Raw genomic sequence first — 12,170 nt, 5'->3', positions numbered from 1 at the left:
CCGGCAGGGGGTCCCGCCCTGCGGTGTCCCCGGTGTCCCCATGCTGTTGTCCCCTTGTGCCGGGAGGCCGCTTTAAGCCGTGGGGTGGGGCTCGCTTTCCGCTGCCTCTTTAAGTGATGGCCCTTACTGGGACCCGTAGTGACTCGCCCGGCCAATGACCGCGTCAACTGTTTGATCTCGGTGCATGCCGGGAATTGTAGTTCCCGGTATCTCCGGTGCCGGTCCCGATGGCGGCGGCGGCGCGGCTGCTGCTGCTCCTGGTGGTGCTGGGCTGGGTCCGGCCCGGCGCCTGCACCGACCCTCCGGGCGGCGGCTGGTAAGGACAGGGGCTGCCCCGGGACCGGTCCCTGTGCCGGTCCTGGTGCCGGTGCCGAGCGGAATCTCCCGTTGCAGGCTGGCGGGCACGGTGCCGGAGGAACCACGCTGCACCGTGGAGCGAGCCGATGCCTCCCTCACCTACTCTCTCTTCCTGCAGCGGTACGGGGGGCCCGGCACGGTCCCGGCGCCGAGACAGGGGCCGGGGGACAGTTCCGGTGCACCGGGCGGGCTAACGGGGACGGCGGGGGGAACTGGGGGAGCGGGAGGGATGCAGACCAGGGAGCCCCGGGGGAGAACTTGGGGGAAGGTGGTCGGGACGGACCCCGGTGCCCCGGGGGTGCTTTGGAGCCAATCCCGATTCCCCGGGGTGGGTCGGGGCCGGTCCCGGTGTCCCGGGGTGGGTCAGTGCCGGTCCCCGTGCTCCGCCCGTGCGGGACCCCGCTGGATGCCGCCCCCAGGTTCGCCTTCTCCCGGCCAGTGATCCTCGGTGGGGTCACGGACAATTCGGTGAGTGCCGCGAGGGGACAGAGGGTTCCGGGTGGGACGCACCTCCCGGTGCCCCGGGAGCGGCGGCAGCATCCCGGCTCCCCGCGCTCCATCCCCCAGGCGTTCCGAGCCCTCTGCACCCGGGACAAGCTGCTGGCAGCCTTCGGGCCCTTCCCGGTGCGGCTCAGCACGGCCAACACCTACTCGTACCGCAAAGGTGAGCGCGGGGCCGTGCCCGGCGGCGGGGCTGCCGCTGCCCCCGCTCATCCCTCCGTTCCCCCGCTCATCCCTCCGTTCCCGCAGTGGATGTGCCGTTCCAGGAGTACGTGGAGCACCTGCTGAAGCCGCAGGACCCGGCCCGGCTGGGCAGCGGTGGGTAGCGCCGTCCCGTCCCCCGCAGCCCCCTCCCCTCGCCGGGCTCAGCTCCCGTGTCCCCCCAGACACCCTCTACTTCTTCGGGGACAACAACTTCACCGAGTGGGGCCCCCTCTTCCAGCACTACGTGCCCCCTCCCTTCCGCATCCCGGGCACCAGCCCCGCCTACAGCTTTGGGATCGCAGGTGGGTGTGGGACGGGAACCCGCGGGATGCGATTGGGATGGGATTGGGACGGGATTGGGACGGGATTGGGCCCGGACTGGAGGCTCTCCCCAGCACCACCCCCCCGCTCCCACCAGGCTCAGGCTCTGGCGTTCCCTTCCACTGGCACGGCCCTGGTTTCTCCGAGGTGATTTTCGGCAGGAAGGTGAGAACTGAGCCCTAGGGGAGGGATTTGGGGAGGGGGGACAGAAACAAGCCCCTACCAGGTGTCCCTGAGCCCGAGGGGCCGGAGGGGGATTGGGAGGGGATGTGCCCGCGGTGTTTTCCAGCGCTGGTTCCTGTACCCGCCGGAGCAAACCCCGCACTTCCACCCCAACGAGAGCACGCTGGCCTGGCTCCAGCACACCTATCCCACGCTGCCGCCGGCCCAGCTCCCGCTGGAGTGCACCCTGCGCCCCGGGGAGGTGAGGCCAGCACTGCAGGGAACCCCAGGCTTCCCAGCCAGAGCCGTGCGACCCCACTGGTGTCCCCTGCAGGTCTTGTACTTCCCTGACCGCTGGTGGCACGCCACACTCAACCTGGACACCAGCGTCTTCATCTCCACCTTCCTGGGCTAGGGCTGGCAGGGACAAGGACACCTCACCACCATCCCAGCCAGGCCAGGAGCTCCAGCTCCTGCCACCCTCAGGGACAGGCCACTGGTATTGGGACCAACTGCCTGAGAAAGTTCTGATTTTTACTGGTCTTTGGATTAAAGTTGTTCTACTGAAGCACGCTGTGTGTTGCTACATCCCTGGAGCAAACCTGGTCCCCATAGGATGGCATCGATTCCCCAGCCAGGATATCCCCAGAAATGGCTGCTGTGAACCACTCCAGATCCTTTTCCACGTTTATTGCTGAATTTTTTTTTATTCTTTTTCTATATATATATTTTTTTAATGGACATTGGCAAACTTCCAGAGGGCGCTCAAAAGCCAGGCAGGCCGTCGGCCGACCGAAACGCTGGAATCTCACTTGGATGCAAATCTGTTGGTTATTTTTTGTAGGGTTTTTAAGGGATTTCAGTAAAAGGAAGAAGAACTTTAACCCAGGTGGTTGTTCTTAGGGAACCACAGTCCCAGCGGGGAAGGGGAGGTGGGAACCAGCCCCTTCCAGCCCTGGGGCAGTTGTTTCCCAGGAAAAGCCAGAGGGTGCAGCAGCATCCCAGTAAGTGGCTGTTTACTGGGAAGAGGGCCCAACCCTGGCCAGGCAGGAGGTGGAAGGAGGAGGAAACAACTCTAAACACAGGGAAGGACGGGGCTCCAGGTGCTCATCCCGGCAAGCCCCCTGTGGCAATCCCTGGAGCGGGACTGTGGCTGCCCTGGCTGAGGGGGTGACAGACATGGTGGTGGGGCCACCGCCGAGGAGCCAGCATTCCAACCCCCAGGCAGGTCCTGGAGCGGGAGAGGGGAGCCAGGGAGCCGTGGTGCCCAGCCGCTGCGGCTCCTCGGGAAGGGGACGTGGTGACGTGCCCTCACCCAGCGCCAGGCCCGGGGCAGCCGGGGCGGATCGGGGACAGCCGGAGAGCGAGTAAGGCATGGTGCCAGCCCGGGGAGAGCCAGCTGTGCCAGGGCAGCCGGACAGGCCAGCGCCGCCCCCGGCCCCTCAGTAATCCTCCACCCAGCCGTTCTCCGAGATGAACGCGTCTATCACCTCCTTCATGGCGAGGTTGGGGATCAGCTGGTCCTGGGTCAGGGGACTCCGCGTCACCGGGTCGAAATGCCCCACGCGCTGCGGGGAGGAGGCGCGGGGGAACCGGTTACTCCACGTGCCCGGGCTCAGCCCCGAGGCGCAGGTGGCCGTGAGGCCAGCCCGTGTGGCATCTGCCCCTGCACCCGGGCACCTGCCCACGGCAAGGGGGAGAGCCCCTCGGAGGTGCCTCCCAGCAGGATGAGGGCAGGTCAAGGTGTGAGACCCCTGCCAAGAGCCGCCTCCGCTTTGGGCAGGGCCTGGCAGTGCCTGCTCCACAGGGAGCTGCCCGGGCAGGTAACTGGGAGCAAACCCAAGGAGCCTGCGGAGCCCTGAGTCGAGCAAAAAGAGGCCTTCCCACCCAGGCAAGGTCCTGGGAAAGCCCCCTGGCCCAGCAGTACCTGGAGATGCTCCTCAATGTCCTTCCTGTCGTAGGTGATCCCACTGGGCGTGATGCAGGGCTCTCTCATCAGCTCAAAACTGATCTTCCCACACAGGTAGTCAGGGATGTCCCGCTTCTGGCTCGAGAGAGGCACAGCTGGGTCAGGAAAGTGGGCTGGGAGGTGGTGCTGGCTCAGAGCGGGGAGCAGGGTACACAGCAGGTTTACAGGAGCACAGGCTGGGCCACACTCACCTTCCTCTTCTCATCCACTTGGGAGAAGAGCTCGTCCATGTCTGCCAGGTATTTGTCCTGAAAGACAAGCCCTTGAGGACAAGGGGTCCCTGGTGTGCAGGGGCTACAGGCCCCCAGGGACAGCCCCAAAGCCTCCCACCATGGGTTGTGGCAGGTCTTCGGTGGCCCCTCTGCCTGTGCAGCTCCTGAATGAACCTGGCAGGAGTGATTCAGCTTACAAATAACCTTCCTTTGTGGGCCTATTTCTATCTGGGATTAGTCCCCAGCACTCAGACCCACATGTGGCCGAGAGCCACTTGTGTTTCAAGGAACAACAGGCACAGCAGGCCTCACTGCTGCCAGGCTGGGACAAGAGGTGACAGAGCAGGGGAAGCCATCATGGGGGGACACAACAGCCCTGCGGGAGTGGCTTGAGCTATAGAATGAAGGCTACTGTGCTGTGTCCCAAGGTCTCCCAGCTTTCACCTGCACAGCTGCAGCTCTGCAGCTTCCCCGGCTGCAGCAGAGCATGAGGATGGGGGATGAGGATGGGATGAGGAAGCCCCCAGCCCCCACTCACGTGTTTGGCCTCGATGCTGGCCAGCTGAACACGGCTCCGGCTCTCGTCTGTGTTTTCCTCCTGCTGAGTCTTTCGGCACTCCGCCAGCTCCCTAGGACAGAGTGGGAGACCAGGAGGATGGGGGAACATTGTCACTCCCTTCCCTGCTGCAGGGCTCTGCAGAGACACCTCACACAGAGCTGTGACAGCCTGGTGGCACTCAAAAAGCCTTTCCAGGTGCCCCGTTACCTCTCCTTCTCGGCCACGATCAGCTTGGTCAGGTGGGAGTGCAGCTCGTTCTCCTGGTTGATGCGCTTCTCCTCGATGCTGTTCCAGCGTTTCTTCTTGGCGATGCGCAGCGCACTGGGGATGTCGTCCCCGAAATTCAGCCGCTGCTCCTTGGCGAGGTTGTAGGCTGAGGAGAGAAAGGGCACCTCAGCGCCAGCAGCAGCGTCCCTGTCGCCCTCCTGGCCCTTTCCCAGCAGACAGGAGCAGGGGACAGTGGCAGCGTGCCCGCTCACCTCTCTGCAGGTTGGCGATGGCCTCGTCGTAGTTTTCCATCTCCATCTGGCACTGGCCCAGGAAGAAGTGAGCCTTCACGGACTGCCCGTCCAGCTCCAGCGCCCGCTTGCAGTCGGCCAGCGCCTTGTCGTGCTGCTGCATCTTCAGGTAGCACAGGGCCCGGTTGGTGTAGTACACGGCCACCAAGGGGTTCCGGTTCTGCGGGGACAGGCCCATGTTGGTGGCGGCGGCAGCGCCAGGACGTGCTGGCGGCCGGGTGACAGCCCGGTGACTCGGTGAGCCAGCGGCGCGGCGCTGTCACCCTGGGCAGGGAGGGCCAGCAGTGCCAGCCGGGGCGTGCACCCCGTGGGGAGGTGCTGGCATGGACTGGGACAGGCTGGGGCCGGTCCCCATAGGGCAGCCCATGTCCCTGCCCCCAGAGGGGACTGTCCCCCTGGCACCCCAACTGTTCCAGGGTGGGTCTGCCCTACCCAGCAGGGCCCAGGGATAGTGCAGGGTTTAGGGGAAACAGGCTCAGGCTGGGGGCACTCGGGGGGTGGGGGGTGCAGGGCTTGGAGTCCAGCTTGGAGTTGGGTGGGGGAGAGGATGGGCTGGGGGTGTCCAAGTCCAGAGAGAGGCCAGGCCTAGGGGTGGCAGTCCAGGCCCAGGAGGGGGGAATCAGGCCCAAAGCTGTGTCCAGCACCCCAGGAGGAGCCAGACCCAGTGAGGGAACAGTGTCCAGATTAAAAGGGTCCCATCTCAAGGGTATCTTGGCCAGGCCCTGAGGAAGAACAGTGCCCAGCCCAAGGAGGTTCCACCCTGGTGATGCCCAGGCCAGGCCTCGGGAGATGTCCAGGCTGGGGGAAGGCCCATTCTGCAGGCATCAAGGCCCGGTGTGTGGCGAGGGTGTCCCATCCCCGGGGACCCCACCCCAGCGCTGGCCAGGCCAGCTCCGGGAGGATGTCCAGGCCAAGGGGGAGGTTCCAGCCTGGGGCCATCGAGGCCAGGGGGGAGGTCGGTGTGTCCCGTTCCCGGGGAGTCCCGTCCCGGGGGCACCCAGGCCGGGCCCTTGAGGACGGCGGTGCGGGTGTCCCCTCCCCGGTGCTCCCGTCCCGCGGGCCGGTCCCGCTCGGGCCGGGGGCGCCGCTGCGACTCACGATGGCGCGGCCGTAGCAGGCGGCGGCCTCGGGGTACTTGCGGCCGCCGAAGAGCCGGTTCCCCTGCTCCTTGTGCTCCTGCGCGCTGTGGCTCTTCTCGGGGCTGCCGCCGCCCGCGCCCCCAGCGCCCGGCCCGGCTGCGCCGGGCCCCGCCGCGCCGCCCTCGCGCTCCTCCTTGCCCTTCATGGCGCGGCCCGGGNGCTTGCCCCCCCCCCCCCCGCCCCCTGGGCCAGCCAGCCCCGGCACCCGCCCTGCCTCCCGTCAGGGGTGGGGGGCACCCCCAAAACCCCCTCCCCCGATAGAGACACGAGCCCCCGCAGTGTGCAAAATATTTATTTATACTCCAAAAAGGTCTGGGGGGGGTTAGAGCGGGGATCCCCCGCGCCCCCATCCCGCGGCCAGCCCCGTCCCGGGAGGGCGGCTGGCGGCAGAGCGGGGGGCCGGGGCGCGGGGAGGGGGCTGTGCCGCCGAGGGCACTGCCAAAATGAGTTGTGCCGGTCTCAGCTGGTTCCTGCCGGGCTCTCCCCATATCCTTCTTTTTGTTAAATTCCTCTTTCTTTTATTTATATTTATTTTGGCATAGAAAAATAAATCGCTCCTCTTTTGGCACCAGTCCTTCTTGTGAAAGTGCAGGTCCTGGGGGGCAACGAGGCGGCCCCCACCCTGGAAAGGGGGTACGGGAGCCAGCGGGGGTCCCCCTGACTCGGCTCCCTCCCGAGGGGCACGTTCCGAGCCCTGCGGGCACCCCGGGGGGGTTGGCGATGCCGGGGCAGGGCTGAAGCATCCTTTGGGGACGGGGGATGGATGGATGGAAGGATGGACAGATGGATGGATGATGGATGGATTGATAATGGATGGGTGGGTGGATGGATGAGGGATGGATGCATGGATGGAAGGATGGAGTGCCACCCCTCATGCCACCCACAGCATCCTCCCACCAATCCTGCCCACCCCACAGTGCCAGCCACCCCATGGCATCCCCCCATAATGTCCCAGCACTTTGCCCAACCTGCAGACAGCTCCCATCCCCATTGTCATCCCATGGCATCCCCCACCATGGTGCCCACCCTACACAGCCATCCACCCCTGTCCCCCCCTCTGTGCCCCCTTGTCCCCTGGCTGACCATGACAACGTTGGCGAGGTGAGCAGAGCAGAGGGCGTAGACCCCCCCTGAGCCCCCCACCAGGGGGGCCCTCATGTCCGTGATGGAGACGGTGAGGGAGCCTGGGGGCACAGACAGGGCTCAGCATGGGGTCTCCCCCCACAGCATTAATTAATTACTGTCTACATTAATTAATTACAGCCTGCATTGCCCCCCAGCCCCCAGCCAAGTGATGCTGGCACTGCCAGCAGAGCCCAGCATCCCCACCAAACTCGGCACTCACCATGCCCTCCCCGGGCTGGTGACAGGAACTGGGGGAAGGTGGGGACAGTCCCCCCCCGGGCAGCACCCACCTGCCAGGACCCCGGCCAGGTAGAGGAAGCTGATGCGCAGGATGCCGTGCACCATCTCCAGGGGCACCCCGATCATCAGCTGCAGGAGGGCATTGAATCCCAGCTGCTCCAGCCTGCCCGGGCACAGGAGGGGAGAGGTGGGGGCTCAGCCTGTGCAGCCCCTGGGGTGTTCCCCCTGTCCCCCCCAGCAGGACCTACCCCACGTGCATGAACATGTAGGTGAGGAAGCGCCAGGCGCGTGCCCGGTGCCCGGGGTGATAGACCAGGGGGCTCTTCATGTACTCGGGGTGGTAGGTCTGCAGCACCCACTTGTTCAGCCGGGCCCCGTAGCACAGGAACACGATGATCTGTGACAAACCCCGCAGTTGTCACCCCCCTTCACCCCACAAGTGAGCCCCACAAGGGCACCAGGGTGTCACAGCTGGGGTCACCCATCCCCACTGCCCTGGGGGTGAGTCACACATGTGGGCACAAGGACATAACAAACAGGGTCCTCCATCCCTTCACCCCAGGTGTGAGTCCCCCAAAGGGCACCAGGACATCACAGCTGGGGTCACCCATTCCTTCTACCCTGGATCTGAGCCCCTCCATGGGCACAAGAACATCCCAATGGGACCACTCAGCCCCACTGCCCCAGCTCTGAGCCACCCACGTGGGCACAAAGATGTCACATCCAGGGTCACACATCCCCTCATGACAGCTCTGCGTGCACCAGGAGCTCACAACCAGGCTCACCCCCCCTGCCCCGCCCGAGTCTGATCCCTGCCAAGGTCTCCAGCCGGGACCGGCAGTCCCCGTGCCCGTACCTGGGTGAGGGTCACGGCTGCCATGAACACGGGGGGCGGGCAGGTGCGGTGCTGGTAGAAGTACCAGCGCCGGTCCATCTCGCAGGGCAGGATCTCGTAGGCCACGTAGCGGACGAAGCGTTTGTAGATGCCGAGGCCGGTCTCGTCCAGCAGGACGTCGCGGGGCAGCGCCCGCTGCCCGTTGGCGATGGCGCGCTTGAAGCTGCTGGAGCGCTTGCTGCTGATCTGCGGAGAGAGGCCGTGCCCGCGGGGGCCGCGGGGGCAGCTCGGGACCCCCGGCCTGGGGCCACCCCCTGCCCCGCCACCCCCTCGTGCCGCAGCCCGGAGGAGCCACCCCGAGGCCATCCCGCCATCCCGCGCCAGGGGAGACCCTGGGGACCGCCGCTGTCTGCCCCCCTCCCCAGGGGCACGGGGAGGTGCCCGGCGCCCACCCCGGGCTGGCACCCACCCCGTCCCCGCGGCCGCCCGGCACTGACCAGGTCTACCAGCTCCTGGTAGCAGACCTGGCCCTCGTCGTTGCCCTGTGCCAGGGCCACCAGCATGTCGAGCTTGGCGGGGTCCAGGGGCAGCTCATGGCTGTGCACCAGGCTGGCGAACGTCTCCACGCCGATGAAGCCGGTGTTTTCGGGGTCCAGCTGCGGGGCACGGCAAGGAGCATCACCGGGGTGCCGCGGCTGCGGCTCCCTGCTCGGCTGGGGACACCTCCTGGTGTCCCTGGTGCCTCACGCCTGGCTCCGTGACACCTGTCCCTGCCTCCGCGGGGAACACCACAGCCTGCAGCCGCCCCGGGCCGTGCCCCGTGAGGTGCCCTGTGCCACGCTGCTGCCCCGTGCCGTGCCGGTGTCCCCGTCTCCCCGCGGCGCAGCCAACACTCTCCCACTCAGTTATTTCTCGCCGCCAGCAGCCTGCCAGCCAGGAAGCCACCAAGCTAAACACACGCGCAGCCCTGGCACCAGCCTCCTCCTCCTCCTCCTCCTCCTCCTCCTCTCCTCCTCCTCCTCCCGCCGCCCTTGCCGCCGGCCGCTGGCATCCACCGCGCCCTGCCCGGGGCTCCCTGTGCCATCCTCGGCGCTCCCAGAGCGGGCCGGGCACCCCGAGCCCCCGGGCACAGAGCCCACGGGCACCCAGCGCCACGGAGTGCCTGACGTGGGACCGCTCATGGGGAGAGGGAGCCCGGGGTGGCACAGGAAGGTGGAGATGGGGAGAGGGCACCCACGGCCAGAGCACAGCCCCTGCAATCACCCTGAGGTCGTGTGGGGTTTGCCGGGAGGAAATGCGGGAGAGGAGCCTCATCCTCGTGGGATGGGCAGGAGTGGGAGTCCTTGGGACACGGGATCGTATCGCCACCGGGTGGGCACCCTGTCCCTCCCTGCTCCCCCGGCAGCAAACAGCCACAGCCTCTTTCCCGAGGGGGTTTGGCTACCCGGAGCGGGGTGCAGGGTGGGATGAGGGGAGCAGGGTGGGATGAGAGGTGCAGGGTGGGATGAGGGGTGCAGGGTGGGATGAGGAGTGCAGGCAGCGCCTGCAACCTCTCAGCAGCTGCCAGCCCATGGGAGCAGCCCCAGCCACGGGGAGCGGGACACCCGGGTGTCACCCGTGCCCCTGCCCCACACCCGTCACCCCACAGGCTCCACGTGTGTGTGTCACGCCGGGACCTGGCACACGCTGAGCCACCGGCCCCCAGAGCACCAAGAGCCCTGTCAGCAGCCAGGGAGTCCCTTTCTTCTTTTGGGGTGCATCTCCCCCCACCCCAAACTCACTGGCACCCTACGACCACCCGGTGGGGCCCAATCCCCAGCCCCCAGCCCTCCCAGCACTGCTCATTCCCGAGGAAGGTGCTGCTGGTTCCTGAAGAGCCCGGGTTCACATGGAGCCCCTGTGCCCGAGGGTGGGGTGACACGGGGGACAGCTCCGCGGCTCCCGGGTTGGGGGACTCAGCCAAGGTCACGGAAACAGCGGGGGGCGAGTGGGGGATCAGTTCTTTTTCCTGATCCCCAAGAAATTCCTTCCCCATGGCCAGGGGAGAGCCGCCAGCTGGGCCAGGGCTGGGCGGGGATGGAGGGACGAGGCGATGGAGCTCAAGGGGGGCTGGTGGGGGCCGGGGGCAGCGGGTGGAAGCCCCTCGAGGCCCCATCGTGCCGCGAGCAGAGCCCCACGCCGCGCAGCGCTGATGCTCCACGGCCTCATCCCGCAATCAGGTCACGGGGGTGGGCGCAGACCCCCGCCTCGCCGGCGGCACCGAGCCCACGGCAGCCCCGGGGCTCCATCCGGCACCCAAACCCCGCCGGCGGCGCTGGGGCTCCGTGCCCAGCACCCCTCGTCCTTGAGGGCGCACGGGCAGGATCCGACCCGGCGCTGACGGAGGGAGAGGCCACAAGTGAGATGAGTCGCGCGTTCTCAGCGGCACAGGGCGGGGGTTGTTCCCCAGGGCGGTGATGAGGGGCTCCGAGGGGCGCTGGCGGGGGCTGGCACGGCCGCGCTGGCCGCCCTGGGTGGGCAGCGGTGCCCGCTGCGCGCCAGCCGTGCCCGGAGCGTGCGAGCACCCCGGCCCCGGTAGCGATGGCCGCTGTCCGGCGGCCCCCCCGGCGCTGCCCGGTGCCCGGTGCCCCCCGGGCGGCCTCACCTGCTCCTGGATGAGCTGCAGCAGGGAGCTCCTGTCCATGCACCCGGCGGGCTGAGGGCTCCGCCGCTCCCCCGCGCCCGGGGCCGGCGAGCCGGGCAGACCGGGACCCGCCCCGCCCCGCCCCGCCCCGCCGGCAGCGCCGGGACACGGCCCACGGCACCGGCAGCGAGCCCACACCCGGCGCTCGCAGCGTGGGATGGTGCCGGCAGCCCGGTACGGCTGCGGACATCCCGGTACAGGTACCTGCATCCCGGTACGGGAATCTGCATTCCGGTATGGGAACCTGCATCCCGGTACTGGTACCCACATCCCCATATGGTAACTTCATCCTGGCGTGATACCTGCTTCCCAGTGTGGTGTCTACATCCCAGCGTTGGCACTCACATCCCAGTATTGGTACCCAGATCCTGGCCCAGTTCCTGCATCCCAGAGCAGCTCTGTGCATCCTGCTGTGGGTACCTGCATCCTGGTCCCCGTGTCCCAGCACTGATCCTCACATCCTGGTGTAGGACCTTGGTCCTGCTGTGATCCCTGTGTCCCAGCACAGGGTCTGCATCCTGGAATGAGAACCTGTATTCCATTTCCAGTACTGCATCCCAACACAGGTACACGTATTCCTGCACCCACATCCTGGTACATGGTTTTGCAGCTGCCCCCTGCTAGAGGAATCCATATCCTGGTACAGTACCAGCATCCCAGAATGGACACCAGGGTCCCAGAACGGACACCAGTGTTCCAGAATGGACACCAGCATGCCAGCATCAGGTACCTGCTGAATCTGGCACAGGTGATTGCAAACATTCCCCTCCATTCTGTCCCTGCACCCACAGGCCAGCACAGTCCAGGTACATCCCCCATGGCACAGGGGACACAGAGCCTCCACTGCTGTCCCCTGCTGCAGCACAGTGCTCATGAGACAGCCTGGCACTGGATCCCTGGAAGTGGCACCTCTATGGGATGTGCCCAGTGTCACCCAGGCCAGGCTTCCCTGGATCCCCAGGCAGGGCAGGGCTGCTCCCAGGACCCATCCCTGGTACCATCCTCACTTCCAGAGCCGTGGTTCAGCCCCACCGAGGTGCCCAGGGAGCTCTGGGCTCCCCAGCCCCACCAGGCTCCTGCCCTGGGGACAGCGTGTGGCCACGGCTGGGATCCCATGGCCCTGCCACGCGTGTGTCCCGCCCCACCCCCGTGCCTGTCCCAGCACAGCGCCCGTGCCCGTGCCAGTGCTATTAATACCCACCAGGGCACGTGGGCCGCAGCTCCCGGGGGATCCAGCCTGGTTTGGAGTCACCAGGGAGCACCGCGTGTCCCTTCCGCCTTGGGATCGCTCCTCTGCCCGTGTGGCAGCACGGCTGTGTCCCCCATCCTCCCTGTCCCTGGCTGC

The 12,170-nt window shown here is 66.9% G+C and overlaps 3 protein-coding genes across 9 annotated transcripts; 1 reads left to right on the top strand and 2 right to left on the bottom strand.

The window, feature by feature from the left end:
• The first annotated feature begins 52 nt into the window (after positions 1 to 52).
• Positions 53 to 2,113, top strand: JMJD8 (jumonji domain containing 8). 7 transcript variants are annotated; one of them, XM_041462165.1, is made up of 9 exons: positions 53 to 316; positions 394 to 477; positions 777 to 825; positions 925 to 1,021; positions 1,108 to 1,176; positions 1,245 to 1,364; positions 1,481 to 1,548; positions 1,673 to 1,807; positions 1,880 to 2,113. In XM_041462165.1, exons 1-9 carry the CDS (start codon positions 228 to 230, stop codon positions 1,958 to 1,960), a joined length of 792 nt encoding a protein of 263 aa, XP_041318099.1. In that variant the 5' UTR covers positions 53 to 227; the 3' UTR covers positions 1,961 to 2,113. The 7 variants fall into 7 exon arrangements, with proteins under 7 accessions (XP_041318099.1, XP_041318101.1, XP_041318097.1 ...); XM_041462167.1 differs by lacking the exon at positions 1,673 to 1,807; XM_041462163.1 differs by having other exon boundaries at positions 1,673 to 2,113.
• Positions 2,114 to 2,220: 107 nt separating this feature from the next.
• Positions 2,221 to 6,098, bottom strand: STUB1 (STIP1 homology and U-box containing protein 1). The gene is made up of 7 exons (XM_041462168.1): positions 5,902 to 6,098; positions 4,765 to 4,963; positions 4,493 to 4,658; positions 4,265 to 4,355; positions 3,706 to 3,762; positions 3,473 to 3,589; positions 2,221 to 3,113 (listed from the first exon to the last, which is right to left on the bottom strand). Exons 1-7 carry the CDS (start codon positions 6,085 to 6,087, stop codon positions 2,988 to 2,990), a joined length of 942 nt encoding a protein of 313 aa, XP_041318102.1. The 5' UTR covers positions 6,088 to 6,098; the 3' UTR covers positions 2,221 to 2,987.
• Positions 6,099 to 6,264: 166 nt separating this feature from the next.
• RHBDL1 (rhomboid like 1) lies at positions 6,265 to 10,890 on the bottom strand. Its single transcript, XM_041462213.1, has 7 exons — positions 10,787 to 10,890; positions 8,640 to 8,798; positions 8,164 to 8,388; positions 7,556 to 7,704; positions 7,358 to 7,470; positions 7,026 to 7,126; positions 6,265 to 6,564 (listed from the first exon to the last, which is right to left on the bottom strand). Exons 1-7 carry the CDS (start codon positions 10,823 to 10,825, stop codon positions 6,265 to 6,267), a joined length of 1,086 nt encoding a protein of 361 aa, XP_041318147.1. The 5' UTR covers positions 10,826 to 10,890.
• Positions 10,891 to 12,170: the final 1,280 nt, after the last annotated feature.

This window comes from Pyrgilauda ruficollis, unplaced genomic scaffold (genome assembly GCF_017590135.1).
Source record: "Pyrgilauda ruficollis isolate IOZ18807 unplaced genomic scaffold, ASM1759013v1 scaffold16, whole genome shotgun sequence".
In the NCBI taxonomy this organism is placed as follows: Eukaryota; Metazoa; Chordata; class Aves; order Passeriformes; family Passeridae; genus Pyrgilauda; species Pyrgilauda ruficollis.
Note: the sequence above shows the minus strand (reverse complement) of the source record. Positions and strands in the feature narration are given on the sequence as shown.